The sequence below is a fragment of the Phyllostomus hastatus genome, unplaced genomic scaffold (genome assembly GCF_019186645.2).
Source record: "Phyllostomus hastatus isolate PE091 unplaced genomic scaffold, TTU_PhHast_1.1 phas_contig_148, whole genome shotgun sequence".
NCBI lineage: Eukaryota > Metazoa > Chordata > Mammalia > Chiroptera > Phyllostomidae > Phyllostomus > Phyllostomus hastatus.
The window spans coordinates 2,912,867-2,934,038 of record NW_025333607.1 but is presented as its reverse complement, the minus strand read 5'-3'; the positions used below and the strand labels follow the sequence as shown (position 1 = coordinate 2,934,038).

The 21,172-nt window shown below is 52.7% G+C and overlaps 1 protein-coding gene and 1 pseudogene across 1 annotated transcript in view; one reads left to right on the top strand and one right to left on the bottom strand.

Moving 5' to 3' along the window:
* NID1 (nidogen 1) overlaps positions 1 to 16,173 on the bottom strand; it is a 70,071-nt gene extending 53,898 nt beyond the window's left edge. Inside the window, exon 1 of the mRNA XM_045860569.1 lies at positions 15,841 to 16,173. Within this exon, the coding sequence (XP_045716525.1) occupies positions 15,841 to 16,071 (231 nt within the window). The 5' untranslated portion in view covers positions 16,072 to 16,173. The remainder of the gene's footprint in view (positions 1 to 15,840) is intronic.
* LOC123805803 lies at positions 691 to 838 on the top strand (annotated as a pseudogene).
* Positions 16,174 to 21,172: the final 4,999 nt, after the last annotated feature.

The window sequence follows — 21,172 nt, the reverse complement described above, 5'->3', positions numbered from 1 at the left end:
GCCATTGAACCTCAGTAATTATTAAACCTTTCATTAACTTACTCAATGAGCTGAGTAGTCCTGACACACCAGGTCCCCTGGGCACTACACAGGCTCTGCCTTCGAGGAACCCACCAGCTGGAAAGGTGTGGGGGAGGACGGACCCACGCAGAGGATGATGCAACGAGTAAGTGAGGAGATAGCCGCGTAGCAGTAAATCTGCATGGGGCATTATGGTCTCATTGTTGTGAATAATTTAATATTAATAGCTAATGCGTATTGAATGCTTACCATGTTCTAGCCATCACTGTAACACTTAGTTCTCAGAAGAGCCCTGTGAGACTAGGTACCACCAGTACCCACATTTTTCAGATGAGGCAAATGAGGGGAGTGGATCCACTTGTCCACGGTTCCCAACACTGGGATGTGAACCCAGGGAGGCCAGCCCCATGCTGGCTCTCCTCGTCACCACACACGTGGACAGCTGTCTGGAAGTCGGTTACAACTGCCTGCAAAACGGTATCACAGTTCTCACGGGGGCACTTGGCCTCCTGCACAGCCGCGCTGAAAACGAGGCTTCGACCCCGCGCACGATCTCGTTACTGCACAACACATTCAACCTCAATTCTGCACAACCCACTGATGACACAGAACCGACTCCACTGGGCTTTGTACTTCAAGAACCTGTGAATTAAAAAAAAAGAAAATCCCGGCCTCCCGGTGCTCACCACAGGCTGTGCTCTTACAGACAGGGACAGGGGGTGTCGCCTGTACAGGAAGAGGAGGCAGAGTAAACCCAGCCCATATACACCTCAGCCCGGGCCCTTTGCCTGGGTGTATTGTGAATGGGGGGACATGAAAAAAATCCATAATCACATGGGAGAGACTTTGCAAACAGCACCTCGGCTTGCCCTTTAAGGGGCTGTGGTTGGATGGACACCAACGCAAAAGGGGACTCTCGGTTGTCCAGGAGATTTGCAGGCCTGCGGGTTTTCTAGGTCACTTACGTCCCTCCCTCCTCCACCCACATCCTTGTCCTTATCCTTCGGTCACTTCAGACCTCATGACTGGAGGAGGGGACGGGGTGGACAAAAAGGACAGGAAGGTAAACCTTTGCAACTTGCCGAGAACCAGGTGGAAAGGGAAGAGGCTCCTTGTGGTGGAGCCAACCGATTGGGAGTTCAGGGAGTGAACTTAGCACACCCCTCTTTTTACCGAACCTCACGGGCTGTGAGCTGTTCAGGGGACGTCACCTGGTAGCAGCAGTACCGTTGTGGACTGCGTGGACGGGCTGCAGAGGAGGTCAGGGGTGAGCTGGCCCAGCTGGCGGTGCCCCACCCCGACCCGGACACCTCCCAGCACGGACTGGCGGCCAGGGCGCCGGAGCGTGGGAAATGGCTCGCTTTCTCAAGACACCAGAAGTCAGCAGTCACCAGCTGCCAGTGGGAAGGGACACACGGGGCCAGAGACAGACAACTTAGTTCTAAAAATCTATTTTCCAGTGAAATTCAAGGCAGCCCAACAGTTTTGCAGACTCCCAGTGCCTCTCACTGTCTGGTGTCTGGGCCTGGAATGTTCCTATTTTCACAAGCAATGCTTTCGGAACCGAGTTTGGAGACCGCTGTCACGAAGCACTGCAGACGCTTTGGACGAAGGCCAGAATGACCCCCACTAGTATTAGTTTTGGAAAACAATTTTTCAGCCAGTTTTCCTGCACATTCAACTCAACTGTCTGTGCTCATAAAGAAAGATGACGTTACAGATAAATGTCATGTACAGAACACCCGGAAGTTTCATTTGATCCTTAGCTTTAAACTCCCCCCCGCCCACACACACATAGGAGACTTTTATTCTCCCAGATACACCATTACTGGCAGGAAGACACATGATGTTCCCACACCTTTGGAGCCCGTCTCACCTAACACATCTGTCGAGCACATGATGCTGTTCCTTTTCTCCATCGTTTTAAAGCACCATTGACCCATTCCACAGGAGGGCGGTGACATAAAGGCACCAAGGACGCCAGGAGGTCAGACCTGGGTACAGTCTCCAAAGGGACTAGGCTGGGGCCCCTGAAGGGACTCGCACAGCCACCTCTCCTTCGGCCCAGGGCTAGGGCTGTCCCCATACCGCCATTCACGCAGCCACTCAAGCCAGGACATTGAGGAGTCAGCCTTGATTCCTTCCTCGTCCTCACCCCAGGCCTGTGTGTGCTACCTTCTGAGCATCCAGCACCTCCCCACCCCACTGCCACCAGCATCCTCCCCCACCTCATGCGGCCACAGGACCGGCTCTGCCTCATCCTTCAGGCCTCAGCTGAAGCAACACCTTCTGGGAGAGCCTTCCCTAACCATCGGCGTAGGCTCCTCGCCCCTCCTTCCCCTCCCTCGCTCCCGAACCCCGATTTGTATCTATCTCCACCTCCTATTTGTAAGGCTTTCGCCGTCTGCTCGCTGGCTCTGGCCACTCTCCCCACCACACAGTCCACCCCTCGTCCATCTCGGTCACTCAGGTAGCTGCAGGTCTGACGAGGGGCCTGGCACGCGTTGGTCCCCAACCTTCCTTGCTTCCGCCAGGAAACGGGGCAGGGGATTTCCTGCAGGATACGGCCCACATACCAAGGTCTTTCTAGAGATTGTGCTTGAAGAGGTTGTGCGAGCCGTGGGGGGCCACAGCATTAGGTGCTGCTGCAGTTCTTTCCACCGGCGGGCGGCACGCACACGGAGTTTGCATGAATATGGACCAATAACGTGAATCCGAGCAAATCTCTAGACCTAACTGCCAGTGTACAAGAGGCAGGGGACAAGAGAACGAGCATGTGTAATGACCCCCTGGGGTCACGATCAGCCAAATCCAGAATGCGGGACACCCTGCAGGACAAATGCCCAGTTTCTTTCTTTCTTTTTTTAAGATTTTATTTATTTATTTTTAGAGAGGGAAGGGAGGGAGAAAGAGAGAGAGAAACATCAGTGTGCGGTTGCTGGGGGCCGTGGCCTGCAACCCAGGCATGTACCCTGACTGGGAATCGAACCTGCAACACTTTGATTTGCAGCCCGAGCTCAATCCACTGAGCTACACCAGCCAGGGCTCAGTTTCTTTAATAAACACACTGTAAGAGAAGAACACGTGAGGGGAACCGGCAGAGTGAGGAAGCCCTAAGAAGCACAGCAACCGGATGCAAGGCACGGCCTCAGTCTGGATCCTGATTTAAACCAGTCACCTAAAAAGCAAAATATCTAGAGGTTGGATGATATTAAGGAATTATTTATCATTATTTTTTGGTGTGATTGTGACTTTGCAATTTTGTTTTAAAAACAGTATTTTTTTTAGAGGTGTGCTCTGAAATATTTAGAATGAAACCAAATGTTCGGGATTTGCTTAAGAATAATGCAGTTTAGGTGAGGAGGAGATATTAGCAATAGGTGGATAGAAATGAATCAAGACAAGCCATAGCCTGGCCAGTGTGGCTCAGCTGGTTAGAGCATCATCCCGTACACCAAAAGGTTGCAGGTCCAATTCCCGGTCAGGGCACATACCTGAGTTGCAAGTTCAGGCCCCAGTCGGGGCACCTATGGAAGGCAGCCAATCAAGGTCTCTCTCCTTCTCTTTCTCCCTCCCTTACCCTCTCTCTAAAATAAAAAATAAAAAAATTTAAAAGACAAGCCATAAATTGATTTTTATTGAAGCTGGTGACTCCCGGGAGTGCAGTCTAATATTTTCTCTATTTTTGCATATGTTTGAACTTTTCCATAATAAAATATTTTTGTAAAAAAATGATCATGAACAGAACCGACCTAAAGTTTAGCAAAGAAAGGCAGCTGGCATTTAAGCCCAAGCCAATGTTCCATCGTCAGGAGGAGGGCCTGAGGTTCCGTCTCAATTCCTCACCTCCCCAGACGTGCCCACCATCCGATCTTGGCCCCTCCCTCCCACTAGGGATTTTCGGGAATGTTCAGTGCACTGGGTGCACTAGACTGTGATAATGAGCAGAAGGCGCAGGCGAAAGCAGATTCAGCAATTAATCAGAAGTCCCAGGGCCTCGAGGCCCGGGTGCGGTGCCGAGTCCAGAAAGAAGCGATGCTGAAACCCAAGGACTCCACAGCAGGCAGCAGCATCGCTTTCCGGTCCCGCATTTGTGCTGCTCAGAACATGACCTGGGTTATGGGGCCGGATATTAGTTTTGATATGAATGTTGATGGATACAGGCCAGAGTCGAAATACATGCGCTGGAAAGAAGTTCTGTATTGTTTACACTTGGGCTCGATCGGGCTGGCTGGCTCCTGTTACTGCAAAGCAGCGGGAGTGTGGATTCCGCTTGTCCCCAAAGCCTACCCTGCCTTGAAGCATCCAATTCTAGGAAACCTTCACGAGCGCCTGAGGAAAACTAGGCGGCCTTGCACATGTCATCTGCTGAGACACTGCACACAGAGGCTGTCTCTGCTCTTCCTCCCTCCATGGTCTGCGTGTCCTGAACAGCCCTGACCCTTCAGCAGTCCCAGTGCAAACCTTCCCACCTCTGTAGAGACAGGACAGGGAAGGAGGAGAAAGTCCGGGTCAAAAAACAGAAGATGAGAACCGTGTGCTCACAGGCCCGGCTCTATGTGCTCAGTGAGATTTCAGAGACAGAAATATCGAAGCCTCCAGCAGATGCAAGAACTTCCCAACATGCTGAACCACAGCTGCAAAGAGATTGGGTAAGACCTGGTTCCAGAGCCAGAGAATGGAATGTGAAAGGCGACAGAAACACAACTGGCCAAAGCGCAACCATGTGACTGAGCTGAGCTCAGCAACCGAGAGTAGCTGCACCCCTCTCCCTATCACGGAGGATGCCTGGAAACCTTCTGATGCGGAGCAACCAGACCTGCAGTAACCTCGCTCAGAGCCGCCTGGAGTAGGCAGACCCGGTGCCCCCAAGCCAGGAATAACCAGGCCTGGAACCCTCGGTTCCACAGTTATGCCGGGGAATCCCTGCAGCCCCGGATCTGAGTCCAGCAGAATCCTGTCAGTGATTTGGGGGCCACCGTGGAAACTGCTGGGGAAAGCTGTGAGGCAACACTGTGCAACACTGCAAACCCTATGCACTGCAGGGGCCGGCCAGCCGTGGGTTCATTCCCAGAGGACTCCACAAACACACGGTGTGATGTGGCTATACTGTCCACTCTCAGTGTAGGCACTGTCTGTGTTACCTCTGCCAGGGTTTTCCTACGCACCTCTGCCTTCACGTGCTGCTTCTCATTGTGTATATTGCGCCAACTTGGACAGGTTTGGGGTGGGGGGTGTGACTGAGGTCCAATCTGAGAGGTTTCTGTAGCCTCACAGCTACAGGCAAATGATGAAAGATGTCTCAGGCTACACATACTCAGATATGAGACTATTCTGGATAACTCTAGGATCTAGAACCTTAAACTCAATAATAGAAATTCAGAGTACAAAGGTGTGTGATAAAGGATTATTCGTGTTTCCGGGTTTGGGAGGTCTGCTGAAAGCCTCGGTCCGGGTGACTGGTTGAGCTACAACATGCGTCACCGATTTCCTCCACCTTTTTTGCTGCATTACTGCAACCTCTCGTTTGTTTATGGCTGAAGTATTTGCAAAATATGTTTTGTATTTTGCTATATCAGGAGAATAATACCCATTTGGCTGGTTGGTTTGTATGTTTAAATACAAATAAATGTCTGTTTTACAGACATAAATAAATTGCATACACTTCTGCAAACTCACCGTGGTGCTCCACCTATTAGCCCGCATGCTCTTGCTTGCATCTAGGGGCCCCTCTGCCTTAAAGACCCCTACTCAGCTCGAGCCCCTGGCAACGTGCCCTTTCTGCTGTGACGCCTTCTGGGTCTGCCCCAGCAGGGTCACCGCCAGCTCCTCTGTGCCTCTGCAGTGGCCTCAGGCCAGACTCCGAACCGACAGGACTCAACTGCTGAGGGCACCAGCACATCCTCCCTGTAGGTCACACCCCAAGGAGCCCTGTGGGTTGAACGCCTTCCCGAGAGGCCTGTCGGTTACATTATTGCCTCTGGGTAGCTCAGACTAACCAAGTACTGCCCAGCTGAGGTTCTCGTAAGTAATACGCCCGCTCTTTATGGAAAAACAGCTGCAACCAGCACAGGAACCAAGGCAAATATTGCCCTGAAATCTCGCTTACAGTTCACACTGGGAAAAAGACGTTCCTTAAGCAAAGCTGAACTTCAGCTCCATGTGCTACTAACAACTTAATGCCCCTTAACACAGAGCACGTCCATCCCGCAGCCGAAAGCACCCCAGGGTGACATGCCAAGCATCCCATGACTAACAGCTGGAGCCACTTACGTGCAATTGTCCCGACCCGGCTCAGTTAACGAGAGGATGGACAGACCTATTGTTCTTAACGGGGGACTGTCCCCACTTAAGGAGCACTTTCTGGCTCATCCCTTTACAGCATGAACCACGGGAAAAAGTCCAAACGCAGCTACCCAATAAATTCAGATGGCATGTGGGCTTGCTCACATTAAATGCACGCTGAAACGAGACGACAGCCCCGTTTTTGGTTTAAATGAGACTGGCTGCGGTCCGCAGGGCAGAAAGCAGCCTGCAGCGGTGGCGGGAAAGCCTTCTCCCAAGCAGATGTGGTCAGAGAGCGCAGGAGGTCGCCTCAAACGAGAAACAAATGGTCGTTTCAGAAAGGCAGAGGCCACACGGAGGAGACAATGAAATCGCATGAAGCTGCAAAAGCAAACTGCTCGGGGGGTGGGAGGAAGCAGCGACTTCAGGTAAAATAATTTAGGGCAAAGTACTGGAAGGTCACAGACATGTACTGAGTGTCTGCTAAGTTGGAGGCCCTTTACTAAAACTGTTTGCATTTTTTTAAAAAATTCATACAACCATGCCTCTCTTCACATATCTGAAATAGATCAGGAAATAACAAGAGACTTGATTTAGTTTAACGTCACATGACCAGCGAGTGATGGAACCAAGATCAGAACCCACATCTGCCCGAGTCCACAGGCTGTGTGTGCTGCCTGTGTATTTGACGGCCTAGTTTAGACACTGGGAGCGAAGGTCCTGGAAGCCACAAAGATTCACGGGATGCGCCACAGTTATCAGAGACAGGACAGCTAGGAAGAGCTGGGGAACTAAAAGGGCCTAAGAAAAAAGACTTGCTAAAGGAGCCCTGGAAATCATCGATTTCATGACACACAGCCAAGGGGGAGGCTGCCCGATTTCAGCCTAGAACCCAGAGGGGCCTGGGACCTGACCCGTCACAGCTCACAGAGCATTTTTACCCCAGTTATCTCGTTAAACCGAGTAAAGCAAGCATTACTGTCGTCTCATTCTTCACTTGAGAAAAAGTGAGTTTCAGTTGGTGAGACTGGCCTAAGATCTACACTAGAAGAGCCAGAACAAAATTCTTGAGTACGAATCACGGATGTTTTTCATTAACCCCACAGAACCAGAGAAATGGCTGAGGCTTGAATCAAGAATAGAAACAAAAGGGTTAGCAGATAAAAATAAGGGGCCACCTACGGGTAGTAGTTAAGAGCTGACTCGATGTTTACAATGTAATCCAGTTACTATCTGACGGAAGACTCCGGATCAGTTACCCCCATCTCTTCTGCAAGGAATGTCTAAGATTACCTTCCAACATGTTTAAATGGTTGGGGGTCTTCGAATTTTAACTTCTGTCTGTCTGTCAGAGAAGAGGAGCGGCAGTGTCTGCCCTTCAGTACTCCAGAACAGGAAGTGGCCGGGGCGGAGGACAGGGCCGGTCCAAAGCCCCCATGTCTGGGGGGAAAAATGCTCCCCCTTAGCACCTGGGATATAGGGGCCAGGTGCGTACCTGCACCCGCTGGAGCACTGGGAATCCCTTAATTCGGATTACACGAATTCCTTCATTTGAACACAATCCCTTCATGTGAAATCACAGGGACATTACAGAGAAAAGGTGAAGCATCAATCGCCTTTCCAGAATGACCATACGTCCACGTAACTGACCATGTGACAGGCCACAGTGGTGAGGGACAGCTCTTCCTCACAGAAGTATGCCAGCTAATAAATGTAGGAAGAATGATGGAAACAAGCAGGGAACAAGACAAAGTAAAACACCATTTGGCAACCCTTGATTTAACATTGATTTGGGCAAAGATCATGAGTGGATGGATGCCAAAGCACTGGGTGAAAGGTTGATGGGGGAGGGGCAGCTGGTGGGCCCCCTCGCCACCCCGAGTCTGCTCGCTGCTCACAGGGAGAAACATAAGTGGACAGATGTGACCCGGGGGTCTGTCATCTCTGCAATGCTGGCAGCTGGCAGAGCAATAGCCCAACATCGCTTGCCTCCTGATGTTATACAACATGACACGTACGGCTTCGTTCATGAAGTATTCCTGTTCCATAATGCTTAACCTACTCAAAATTAAAACACAAATAGTCCAATGGAAAAATGAACAAGGAGCCCCAGCTGGTGTGGCTCAGTGGATTGAGCACCGGCCAGCCTGCAAACCAAAGGATCGCTGGTTTGATTCTCAGTCAGGGCACATGCCTGGGTTTCGGGCCAGGTCCCCAGTAGGGGGGGCTTACAAGAGGCAACAACACATGGATATTTCTCTCCCTCTTTTTCTCCCTCCTTTCCCCTTTGTCTAAAAATAAACCAATAAATAATCTTTTAAAAAATGAACAAGGATATGAATAGAGATTTCTCCAAAGAAGATATTCTCATGGCAGTAAACACGTGAAAAGATGTTCAACATCGTAAGTCACCAGGGAAATGCAAATCAAAACCATACTGAGCTGGCACTTCCCACCCACTAACATGGCTGGAACCAAGCCGTCCGATTGCAACAAGTGTGGGTGACAACGCAGACAAATTGGAAACCTCACGCATTGCTAGTGGGAATGTGAAACGGTGCAACCGCTTTGGAAAACAGTTGGATAGCTCCTCAAAAGTTAAACACAGAGTTACCATAAGACCCAGAAATTCTACCCCAGGTATACACACACACCCAAGAGAACTGAGAGCAGATATCCACACACACACTGGTGCACAAACATTCACAGCGGCATCATCATAACAGTCGTCGGGGAGAAACAACTGGAGTTACAGGCGGTTCTAAGCATGGAGAGGTGAATGTCGTCGGCTGGCCCTGGTCAGTGAGGGAAGGACTGAGCTGGTCCCTGGAGGGTGGGGGAGGGCCTGAGAGAGAAGAGACAGATCAAGTGGCGGAGCAGAAGAATAGGCAAAGGGCCAAAGGAAGACCTGGGTCCCTTTTCGGGGAAGCGTTACGGCAAAACTGGAAACAAAGCTGGAAAGGCAGCGTGAGGCCCTGACTCCCTTCCTCTGAGGTAAGAATGGGGTAGGGATGGGGGCACTAAAAGGACTGAACGCAGCTGGACAGTGCCATTGCCAGCGTGACAGGAGAGGTTAAGGGGCAGCGCTTGCCGGGGAGGTGAAATGAAGAACCAGTGGTTTTCTGAGGTGACCACAACTTCATCTTTCTGGCCCGTCAGCAGCGTGTGTCTCAGTGGTCCCCTCTCTCCTCCTGGGTGCGCTGTCTCCACTTGGTTTCCGAGGCTCCTCACTTGTCTCCTTATCTTATTTCCTTGTCTTCTTCTCTCATCTCCCGTCCGTCTTCTCAGACCCCTGAACTGCTGGAGGCTCCCGTGGCCTGTTCTCTGTCTGCACCCACTCCATGGTGGAGTGCATCTAGTTAGCTCTCCTGTTTTAAACGCCGCCTATGTGCCAGTGGTCCCAAATCGATATCCGAAGTCCAGGCTTCTCTTCCAAACTCCAGGCTCACGTATCCGACTGCCTACTCCATCCCAGAATCTGGTGTCCAGCAGCACAGCACCTCCTAACGTACCGTGTCTGCTGCTCATTCTCCTGCTCCTCCCCGCTGGAATGCAGACTCCTTGAGGACAGGGTCCTTTCTAGGTGCCTACGGGAGTGCCTGGCCCATCGTGGGCACCTGTTAAGTAGTTGTAGAGCAAATGAAGGAAGGGAGGATGGTGTGAGAACCCTCACGAGGCACCGTTACGAAGGAGAGGCGAGCGGCGGTGAAAGCAGCCGAGGCTGGTGGGAGGCGAATGATTCCCAGTTGCCATGTGGAACCTGAGTGGCAGACGGACACTTGGGTGGGAACATCTGGCATGACTTTGAAAACCTGAGAGTGGCCCTGGCCAGAGACGTTGTCGTGCAGCGGGCGGGTGAAGCCAGAGGTTGGTGAGATCTCCGAAGAAAGGAATAATTGAACAAGAGAAACACAAACCACACCCTGTGGTTCCAGGGGCTTTCTTGTGGGTCTGTGGACAGAGGACACACGAGACGAGCGAAGGAAACATTTGCAGCAAGCACCGTGCACTGTGCACTGAGGGGAGCCCAGTGGCTGGGGCTCCTTGCGGACTCTGAGCTCCTCCACGTTCAGAGGGTTGATCCTCTCTCCCAGAACATTGGAATCCCCTGTTCCCTGGGGCTCCCTCTCAACTCGGACCCATCCCCGCGGGCAGGGACCCTGAGGTCATGGTCAGCTGCTGTGTTTCACAGAGTTCCCAGCTGCAGCATCGAGCACAGTGCCCTGCACACCCAGGAGGCCCTTGGTAAACACTGGCGGAACGAATCCAGCTTGGAAGTGCGTGGCCTGTGTTGGCAGAGAAGGTAGGGCGAACGTGGGGAGAAAGTCAGCAGGTCTGGAAGGCTGAGTTAAATGTACCCAAAGAAGGAGAGGTTCCTGTATGTAAGTGGTTCAATGAAAACCTGTTTGGGAGGCAGGGGGATGAGTCAGGACAGAGCAATAAATTTATTTTTGCTACCAAGAATAAACTTTTATTACTTTTCCATAGCATGATGGATTTTATTTCCAAAACAAACCAAACTTACCAAATAACTAATTCACATCTTTCCATTTCTATGATAAAGACATCAATAATTTAGTATGCAATAAAATCATGTTCTAGAAATTCTTCTATTGGTCTCACAGCCAATCAGAGCTACCGATCAGTACGAGAGAACCGGCGTTAACAAAACGAGGTGATGAAATTCTAGTCAAAGGAAGAAAATGTTTCATCTTTCGGTACAACCTCATGATGTTCCTGAAGAACTCTCCCCCGGGGAGGTCAGCTCATCAGCCAGGGCAGCAGGCTCAGAGGAGCCCAGAGGCTCGGTGGGCTGGCTGGCTAGATTAACAGACGGGTCCACTCCGCACTCCCGCCCAGGATGGGGACCAAAGATTGCCGTCCTCACTGCTGGGACCACCCTGACCCACCTTCCAAAACTAAGAGGTTAGTCCCTGGGGAGAGCCAGACCTGCTGTGGGAAGCCTGCCGTGGCCCGCAGCGTGGCTCTTCGCGCCCCCGCCATGGAACGTCCCCTCCTCCCGCCTTTGCCCGCTCTCAGACTGAGCCCATGCGAGCAGCGGCTCTCCCACGTTTTGGTCTCAGGACTGCTTTGCACTCTCAAGAATTATTAAAGACCCCCCCAGAAGCTTGGGTTTATATAGTTCTGTATTTCTCATGTCATGAGTTAAAACTGAGAAAAATTTAAATATTCATAATAGTTAAAAATGAACGCATTATATGTTAACATAAATAACATTTTTTAGGAAAATCAAACTCAAAACAACTTAGAAAAGTGTCCTTATCTTGCATTTCTGCCAGCCGACGGGCTGCGCAGCGGGAGGGAGACGGCTGGACTCATCGGGTCTGCACGTGACCTGCTGGGGAGGGAACCACAGGCCACGTAGTCTGTGGGGGACTCCACTGCGTACAAATGAGAGCAGGGGAGTACGAAAAGCAAATAACATCTTAGTATTATAAGGAAAAGTGTTTTGACCCTGTGGATTTCTTTTTTTTTAAGATTTTATTTATTTTTAGAGAGAGGGAAGGGAAGGGAGAAAGAGAGGAAGAGAAGCACTCATGTATGGCTGCCTCCCGTGCACCCCCTAGCTGGGACCTGGCCCGCAACCCAGGCATGTGCCCTGACTGGGAATCAAACTGGCAACCCCCTGATTTTCAGGCCGGCACTCAATCCACTGAGCCCCACCAACCAGGGCACTGTGAATTTCTTGATCAAGTCTGCAGGACACCAGAGGTCCCCAGACCACACTTTGAGAACTGTCACATTAGGTCATTACTCATGGGCGTGAACCCACTCTCAGCTTGTTTCTCACTCCCGAGTGCCCCCGGCAACTGGCATCTCGGGGCTTCCCCTCTGCTCCCAGCCAGACTGCTGGCTGCAGGGCATCTCTGGTCCCTTGTTGGCCCCAGTGCCGCCTCCTACCCCCACCCCCCACCTCTGCCTCCTCCTCACATGGCATCCCGTGTGACTGGTCAGAAATCCTGTTGGTGTGGATCTTAGATCACCTCTCAGGTTTGCCCTCTTCTCCCCTTGCCCGCCTCCCCCTTTCTATCAGCCCTCATCCCGCACGTCCGGATAAAACCAGCAACTTGCAGGACTGATTTTCCTCCCTGTCTGTTCGTCCAGGCCGTCTTGCAAACCACTGCCAGGCTTGCCTCACTGAAGGCAGGCTTGCCTTGTGAGCAGCTACAGACGGCTGTGCCCGCCAACAGCCAACCTCCTGGCCGTCCTTCCCGGACCTCCACGGAGGGGACTCCATCCCTTGGCCCCACGGCTTCACCCCTCCCGGCATCCGCGCCCGCAGCCACTGACTGCGCGGCTCGGCCACGTGACCTCCTTTAATTCATGAGAGGTTAGGGGACGTGACCCAGGCAGAGGCTCAGAAAAGCCCTTATGCACTTCTGTTGACTCTGGGCGGCTGACAGCCCCGAGAAGACGGGCAGGCTTGGGCGGGCCCTTCGAAGCGGCGCTCTCCGGTAGGATGTGGAGTGACGGTGGAAACCTTCCACAGCAGCATGTCCCAGGTGGTAACCACTAGCCACAGGAGGGTATCGCGCATCCCAAATGTGGCTGATGTGACTGAAGGGCTGAACGTTTATCATTTGTTTAAATTATCCAACTGTAAATAGCTACATATAGCTAATGGATACTGTATCAGACAGAGCAGCTATGAAGGATGAGACAGCCATGGAGGAAAACCAAACCACATCGCCCCAACGGACCCTGCCAGAGCCACCCTAGGTCAGTTCACTGCTGCTTCTTCAGACACGGGAGCAATAGGCTTCTCCCGGCTGTTTCTTCTGCAGCAAAACCTAACTGATACCTTCTCTCTCCCGACCCCACCCACCTATCCAGACACACACCTCCTATTCCAACAGGAACACCCAGCTCCAGCCAGATCCTACTCCTCACTCTCCCTGCACAAGCCGAGCTTGGTCCATCCCCACGGACTCACCCCTGCAGTCTCTCCCACCTGGAACAGCCTCTCCATCCCCTCTCCTCCCACTGAAGTGGAACCTGTCTTTCAAGTCTTCAATGAAACCTTCTCTGTCAAGTCTTCCCTGACTGGCCCACAACAATCCCTGAGTCCATCTCCACATGTTTGGGGCTTGATGCTGGATTGTTTTATGAGTCAGACACACACAGACTTGGGCTGTAATCCTAGTCTGGGCACTTGACTGGTGGTATGGCCTTGGGTAATTACTAATTATTATTATTATTTCTTCATCTGAAAGAAGCGGGGAGTTGTTTTGAAGTTTAAACAATATAAAACCAGCAAGTCCCTGACAGGGGGAGATATACTCATCCAATAATTGTTTCCTTTCTCCATGGGTGTTCCTCTCTTTCCCCAGTCTAGCGTCTAGGAAGGCAGAGACCACGTGGTTCACGCTCACACTCCCTGTCCTCAGTTTCCCCATCAGGGCCACACGAGGGTGTCTATCCGCTCAAAGAGCACCTACACAGCTACAGAGTGGTGGGTGCCGGCCCGGGTCTCCTCCCAGGAATGCAGCCTGCCTCCCCAAGGCGCACCTACGTCCAGGGCAGCCCTTATCCTGCGGCTGATCACTGGAAGGGCCCAGAGGCCTGGCGCTCTTAGGCAGACTAGAGATGAGACAGCTTCTAAAGGCCATCCCAGCTTCAGAGCGGCCAGGGAGCCGGCTGCCACCTTTGCTGGGACTGTGCTGCCGCTGAGCATCCCCTCTGCGCCACCCTTCTTCAGTCTTCTTCGGTCTCCTCCCTGCCACAGGGGTGGCTCTGAGGTGCTCCCCCCCCCGCCCCCCGTGAAATAACCGGGCTGCTAAGCTGCACCCCAGAGTCGGCCCCCTGGGAACCCAACCTGTAGCACAGGCATAAGATCCATAGCGAGCGCTGGGATTTTTTCTCACCAAAATGCCACATAAACCCACGCAGACCCAAAAGGTAATGTGGGACAGGAATCAGTTTTTAGGAATATGTTTCCCAGGTCTTAGAATGCAGTGTGGCTGGTCTGACACCCTAAGTAAAGGAGGGCCAGGAGGTCCCATATTTAGCACCAGCGTTCTTCACCTGGGGCCCAGGGACCCCCATAGGGGTTCATGACTACCATTCAGTGGGTCTGTTAACTTAGACAGAAAAAAAGAATTTCATTTCCTTTTTCAGTGACCCCTCACTGGTATCTAGCATTTCCTTCCACTGAGCACGCAGACAGCAATGCACAACAGTGGTGGCACTCAGTGACCTCGCCGCTGGCAGTGACAGATACTCTCCGGTCGCTGCAGGGGTCTCCAAGGCTGTTTACAGACCTCCGACCCTGAAAGTTCAGTAATTACCTGACCCCCCCCGCTGCGTCCACTGCTACATCTCGCTATTTGCTGTGGTTAAAAAGAACCGCACATATAACTTCACAAACATTTTGTTTTAATATTTTGATCGGTATTTCAATATGATTAATGTCTTTGGCTCTCCTGTGGATTTTTTTTTTTTTTTTTTTTGCATTTAAAAACATTATTCTAAGAAGGGTCTCACAGGCTTCACCAGACCGCACGCGGAGGTGAGCGCAGTCAGCCCGCCGGCGACCGTCCCTGCGCGGGGAGGTTTTCAGGTTCCCGTTCCGTTTAGGCAGAGCGACCGGGTCCCCGTGGGTGTGGCTGGCGGAAGGCGCAGTCCGCTCGGCGCACAGCCAATCCCGGGCCGGGCCGGACCGACCCCAGCTGCGGCCGTGTGGTCCCCCTTCTGGATGCACACGGCTTTACAAGAAATCCACAGGGGGCGCGGCAGCGCCGCCGGAGGCCTTGACCCGCAGCACGGTGCCCCCTGGCCAGTTCCGAGCGGGCTCCAGAGAGCCAGAGGTCACTTGGCTCCGCTCCTCAGCTGGGGCCTCCAAGCTGACCAAGCTGGGCTACAGGAAACTGGATCACCGGGGAGCTCTGTTTCCCCGGCCCCGAACTCGGACGGAGCCAGCTCAACCAGGAGAGCAGAATCGTTGCTGGGCACAGCCGGAGTTGGACACGCCAGCGTAGGGGCCTGTCCGCTCCTTTCCCGGCGCGGAGAGCCTCGTTGGGCGGTCTCCTCCTGCCGCCGAGCCCCAGGCTCGGGCCATTGCCCCCACCCCCGAGCTTCCGCGCGCGCGCCTAGCCCCACCGGGCCGGAGTCCTTCTCCAAAGCCTCAGGACAATGGCGAGACCGACTTCCCGGCCGCGCTGTCCCGCACAGCCGCGGGGGAGAACACTCGGACCGGGGGCCGTAGGTCTGGGGTCCCGGAGGGAGTAGGGTGCACACGGGACCGCACGGACCGGACGAGCTCACCAGCCCCGGGCGCTCCTCGGCGACAGCGGCCGGGCGATGGGGACGTCGGGGGGCCAAGGGTCAGGAACGCATTGGGCTTGCTGAGCCAGCGCGCGCCCCGCGTCCAGCGACCAGCGGGTCGGTCCCCGCCCCTGACGCCCACGTCCGTCCGGCTCCCCGGGGGCCCCGGCCCCCGGCCTCCTTCCTCTCTTCCCCGCTCGGCCCCCGCTCCTCTGCCGGCTGCCCCCTCTCCGCCCGGGGCGCACTCACATAGACCGAATGGATGTCGGATTTGTCGAAGAGCCGCAGCGCCGTGCTCAGTTTCAGGGCGGGGGAGACGCGGTCGTCTCCGGGTTCCAGCTCCAGGTCCCCGTGCGCCGGCCCGTAGGGAAAGAGCTCCTGGCGGCGCAGGCAGCCCCCAGGCCCCGCCAGCAGCAGCTGCAGGAGCAGCAGCAGCGCCCACATCCACGAAGCCCGACCCCGGCAGACCGCGGCCCACATGGTCCCCGACTGCGGTCCCGCTAACCCGAGAGGCTCGGCGCGGGAGGCTGGAAGGCGGAGATGTAACCGGACGCCCCTTGGCAGCCCCTCCCCGGCGATGGGGGAGGAGAAGAGGGGCCGAGGGGAAGGCCCGCCCGTGCGCAGGGCGCGCCCAACATCCGCGAGAGAGGGAGGGCGACACCGCGCCCCCAGCGCTGGTCCTCAGGCTGGTGGGCGCCGGTGGCCTCGAGTCCCGAAGCCAGCCCAGCTCCCACCGGATGACCCCTGCCTGCGGGGACAGGAGGTGGGAACAGACCGCGGAGCTCGGCACGGCGTCCCGAGTCTGGGCCGAGTCTCGGAGAGGAGGCGGCGGGGAAGCGCCCCGGGCGCAGTGGTGTCCCCGAAGGGTGGGCTGGGTGCCCACCCCAGGCGGCCTGGCGGCGTCGGGAGGTCAGACCCACAAGGTCCGAATCTGACGCGAAGGGGCGTAGGTGCGGGGACTCTCGCGGGGGGCCCGGGCCGGGAGCACGTTCCTTCCCTGTCCCTCCGTTCTCTCAGGGTCGTAGAGGAGGCGGGATCCTGGGCTCCCCAAGGGGACGCTCCGCCAAAAATGGGGCCCCACCTTTTGGGACAGAGTCAGAAATGTGTAACATAATTCGGTGTTGGGGGGGTGCGGTCCCCACGCACTAAAGGACCACCGGGCAGGAATAACTGGCCGGGGAGTGCTTCGTGCGGGGCGTGGGAGCCCGGCCAGGCCTCAGCAAGAGGCTGGAGAAGAGACGTTCTGGAAAGCCGAGCGCTGAGCTGTGGGTGGAGTCAAGGACCATCCCCAGTGGACAGTTCGGGAAAGGACTATTCCCAGTCAAGCCTTTAGCATCAAACCTAGGGATTTAAATGGCTCTGACCCTCGGGGGGACCGGGGGAGTTCTTGACAATCGGAGGAGGTGAGTGGCGTCCCTGGCATCCTCAGGACTGGTCGGTCGTTAATCTGGCCCTGGGTTCCCAAGGGAGACGTGAGGTCATTGGAGGACACTGCAAGGAAACGGAAAGGTTGAGAAAGGAGAAGGTGGAAATCGAGAAGAAGTGAATCTGAGCGGCACTACAATGCAAGGAGTGATGCGAGATTATGAATGTTAGGAGCAGGGGTCGGGAGAAAAGCTAGGATTGCACCCAAGGTGAAAGGGAGAATCAGGGCAGCCTTTCGAAGTCAGGGGGCAGGGCCTGGGACAGAGGGGGCTGCAGGTACTTGATGTCCCGTCAACCTGGAGAGAACAACAGCCATCTCCGTTTCTGTCACCAGCTGTAACTGAGGACCTGCGACCCACCTTAATAATCCTCCTAATGAACAGCAAATTTCAATTATGTTTAGGGAGTGTGAGTCCCGAACCAGTAGAAAACACGAAGAACAAGCAAATGAAATACAGTCTCTGAACATAGTCGTTGACCTACTCATGACATGCTTTAAACTCATTAGTCAGGTTTTGACCCCAGAATGAATGTGCCTGTTGAGAAGGATGGCTGGTGCTAACTGGGCTGAAAGTTACACGCAGCCTAGCAGCCATGGCTAAACAGGGGCTCCTCACGCAAGCCCGCCCCAGGGAGCAGCCTGCGCTGAACTGCCTCCCTGCCCTGCGTTCCCGCTCTCTGAGCCGACCTTTACAGAGGAGTTCCTGGAATCACATTTCAACCAATAAAAGTGAGACTTTCCCCATCCAGCTGGAGCTGCACAGCTACCTCTACATCCTCAGCACCTCCACTGACAAATCAGAGCAGCTCCATTCCAACCAATCAGGACAGTGGTTTTGTTTGTTTGTTTGTTTGTTTGTTTGTATCTACCAAATGATGAGGATTTGGAGTTCTCATTTGTATGAAGATGCGCCAATCAAGGACCAGGGGCTAGGACTTCCTTCTATGTAAGTCAGTTCTCAGGGGATCCGCTGGTGAGAGAGCACACTTTCCTTTCACACTCAACCTAGCTTTTCCCAGCTGGAGCTGAAACCCGGGTGACATTGGCAAGCAGGAGCAGAACCTTAGCCCTGCTGTTCCACAGTTGAGCTGGAACTTGGTTGAGCTTCTCCATAGCTGTACTGTATCACAATTGCACTACTAGCACCGAATAAAGTCTTCACCACACCCCAGATTGGGGATACCTGTTGACCTTGAATTGAAACAACCATCTAATTAAGTGGCGTCTTTATTGCAACATTTTCTTCTCTTGCCGAAGAGTGATTAAGGCTGCCTGCAATCTTGTCAAATCCAATGGCTTTTTCCTTCAACTCCCTCCCAGAATTGCAGCACTGACCTCCCTCCCAGCAGCACTTTCTGACTCTACCCCATGCCATCCATCTCCAGGCTTCTGGGCCCCAGCACGGCACTTTCCAATTGCTAGGAACTCCAAAGGGAGCCCCTGCTTACTCCTCAGGGCTCACCCGCCCACAGCCCACAGCCCAGGACCCCATAACCCAGCATGCATCTCAGATGCTCCTCCTCCAACCCGCATCCCCTCTGTCTCAATGCAGAGCCTGCTCTGAAGCTGTCCCTGGTGCCAGAATGCCCTCATCCCTCCCATGAATTCTTGCCCTCTTTGGTACTCTGACAGGTTCTGAAACTCCTATTGGTCCATCGGATTTTCCTCAGTAAATACAGGAGCAAGCACAATTCTCCACTTTGCTGGTTCAGAGCTGTGCTTGGAGTCTGGCCTGGCGAAAGCCAGGCTCCACCATTGACTAGCCCGGGAAACCCAGGAGGTTTCTGAGACTCAGTATCCTCCCCACTGGCGTGGGAAGTTCGTACTTACAATCGGGACCATTAGGAGGACTAAAGAAGATGATCTATCAACTGTTCCAGCACAGGAAGCGCTCCCTTAATATCAAGCCATCATTGTAATCTAAGTGTAGCAGGGTGTCCAAACTTTTGGCGTCTCTGGGCCACACTAGAAGAAGAGTTGTCTTGAATCACACATTCAATATATTGTGACACGGAATCACAAAAAAATCTCATAATGTTTCAAGTAAATGTACGAGTTTGTGTTGGGCTGCATTCACAGCCATCCTGGACTGTGTGCGGCCCGCAGGCTGCATGTTGGACACCCCTGGCAGTTTTCGTGATTCTTATTATTTCAACATTTGCTAAGAATCCACTGTGAGTCAGACCCTGTACTGGGAATTTGAAACACCAAGACCATTGAGATGAATTCCTTTCGTGAGCACCACACAACCCACTGAGGAAGACAGACATAACAGCAACACAATGGGATTTTAACCATGTTCTACCTCTGTTCTAACATAGTTCATACTACTAACAATTGCACAAGCTAGTAGCCTCATTGCAGATGAGGGCAGACAAGATTTGTGAGAGTTGGAAATACACCCAGTTCCCAGCAGTTAGTGGAAGAGCCAGGGTTTGAATCCCAGGGTACGTGAAACCGAAGCTGACATCCTTCCTGCTGCACCCTCCTGCTTTTCCACGGAAGTCTCTCCCTCAATTGTCGTCCACACAATATGGTTTCTCCATCATTTGCAGATAATGTCCATGCCCCCTTTACATACGCTCCTGTTCCCTTATTTCCGCAGTGTCGTCTCCCCGAAGTACGTCCAATATATACTGTGAACTCTCCGTCACTTCCTATTTATAGCCCCGCACTCACTGTGCTGCCTGGTGTTGGGGGGGCGGGCGGGACGTGACATCCCTGCTGTGCCTGCTGCAAGGACAACGTGGGCTGGGTGCCAGGCACTCCTTTGGGATTCATGGTTTCAAATACATTCGGTGTGCAACCAAAACCTTCATCATAGAATAATTAACCTTCTTAAGTCTACATAATAATTAGATATTTTTTCTCCAGTCGTTTCACGTGTTTCTCACAGCTGTATGCAAGGATTATGTGTTTTATTTCTTTTCCAAAGTTCATGGGACCTACCCCGATGCTGCCTGTACATGAATGAAAGTTAACCATTTAAGAACTCAATCGTACTTTTAAGAATCCTAGCAGAAAGAAAGAAGGAACTCCTACCCTTTGCAACAGCATGGATGGAGCTGGAAAGCATTATGCTAAGCGAAATAAGCCAGGCAGTGAAAGACAAATACCATATGATCTCACCTTTAACAGGAACCTAAACAACAAAACAAAGAAACAAGCAAAAGATAACCAAAGACACTGAAATAGAGGACAGGCTGACAGTGACCACAGGGGAGAGAAGAGGGAATTTCAGGGGAGAATGGGAAGGGTTCACAGGAACAAATTTAAAGGACACATGGACAAAAACTAGGGGGTGGGGGGTAATAGGAGGGAAGTGGGAAGGATTGGGTGAGTGGGCTGGAATGGTAGTAAAAGGGAGAAAACTATACTTGAACAATGATTAAAATAATTTTAAAAAAGAATCCTTAGATGTAGGCATAGCATAGGCACCCACAGTTATAATAATATCCCAGTATTGTTTTGTGTAAATTAAACCCTGCACTTTAGAGAACTGTACTCTTGTTGACTGCCAATGAGGCAGGAAAATAACATTTAGGAAGCAGGCTAACCCTATGAGAAGCTAAAGTGACAAAAGTCCAGGCAGTTAAGGAAGGAAACGGCTCAGCTGGCCAGTTCACTGAAGGAGGCATCTGTTCTCAACTCACTGTCCTGCGAGTTTTGGCCGCTAACCCACGGAGACATGGAAGATTCCTGCAGGAACCAGAGGTCAGATAGAGTTAATTGTGTTAGTGTTTTAATCCCTAAGGAATTCCTGTAATTCATGAATAAGATGGTCACTGTTTTAGTTCAAGAGTTTACGGTCAATCATTATCTCAGATAAGAATGACAAACTACATAACAAAGGATGAGAATCGAACAGGATTTGGGTGCTTAATTTATTGTATTTTTAAAGGAGGTTTGGGTACAAGGTACTCTGGGGAAACACGTCTTCGTCTACCTGTATGTTTGGTGTAGAAGATGCCAAAGTTTTCAGGATTGTGGAAGGAACAGGGCCACGTATTAAGGGAGGCCTGTGGGGCAGCCTTACCAACTCAGAGAACTAACGTGACCACAAAGGCTGGTCTGAAATGAAAACTTAACTAAAAGCAGTTGGGGGCGGGAGTCAGGCCCTAGAGCGGTTTTTTCCCCAACAAAGGTCAGTCTTTA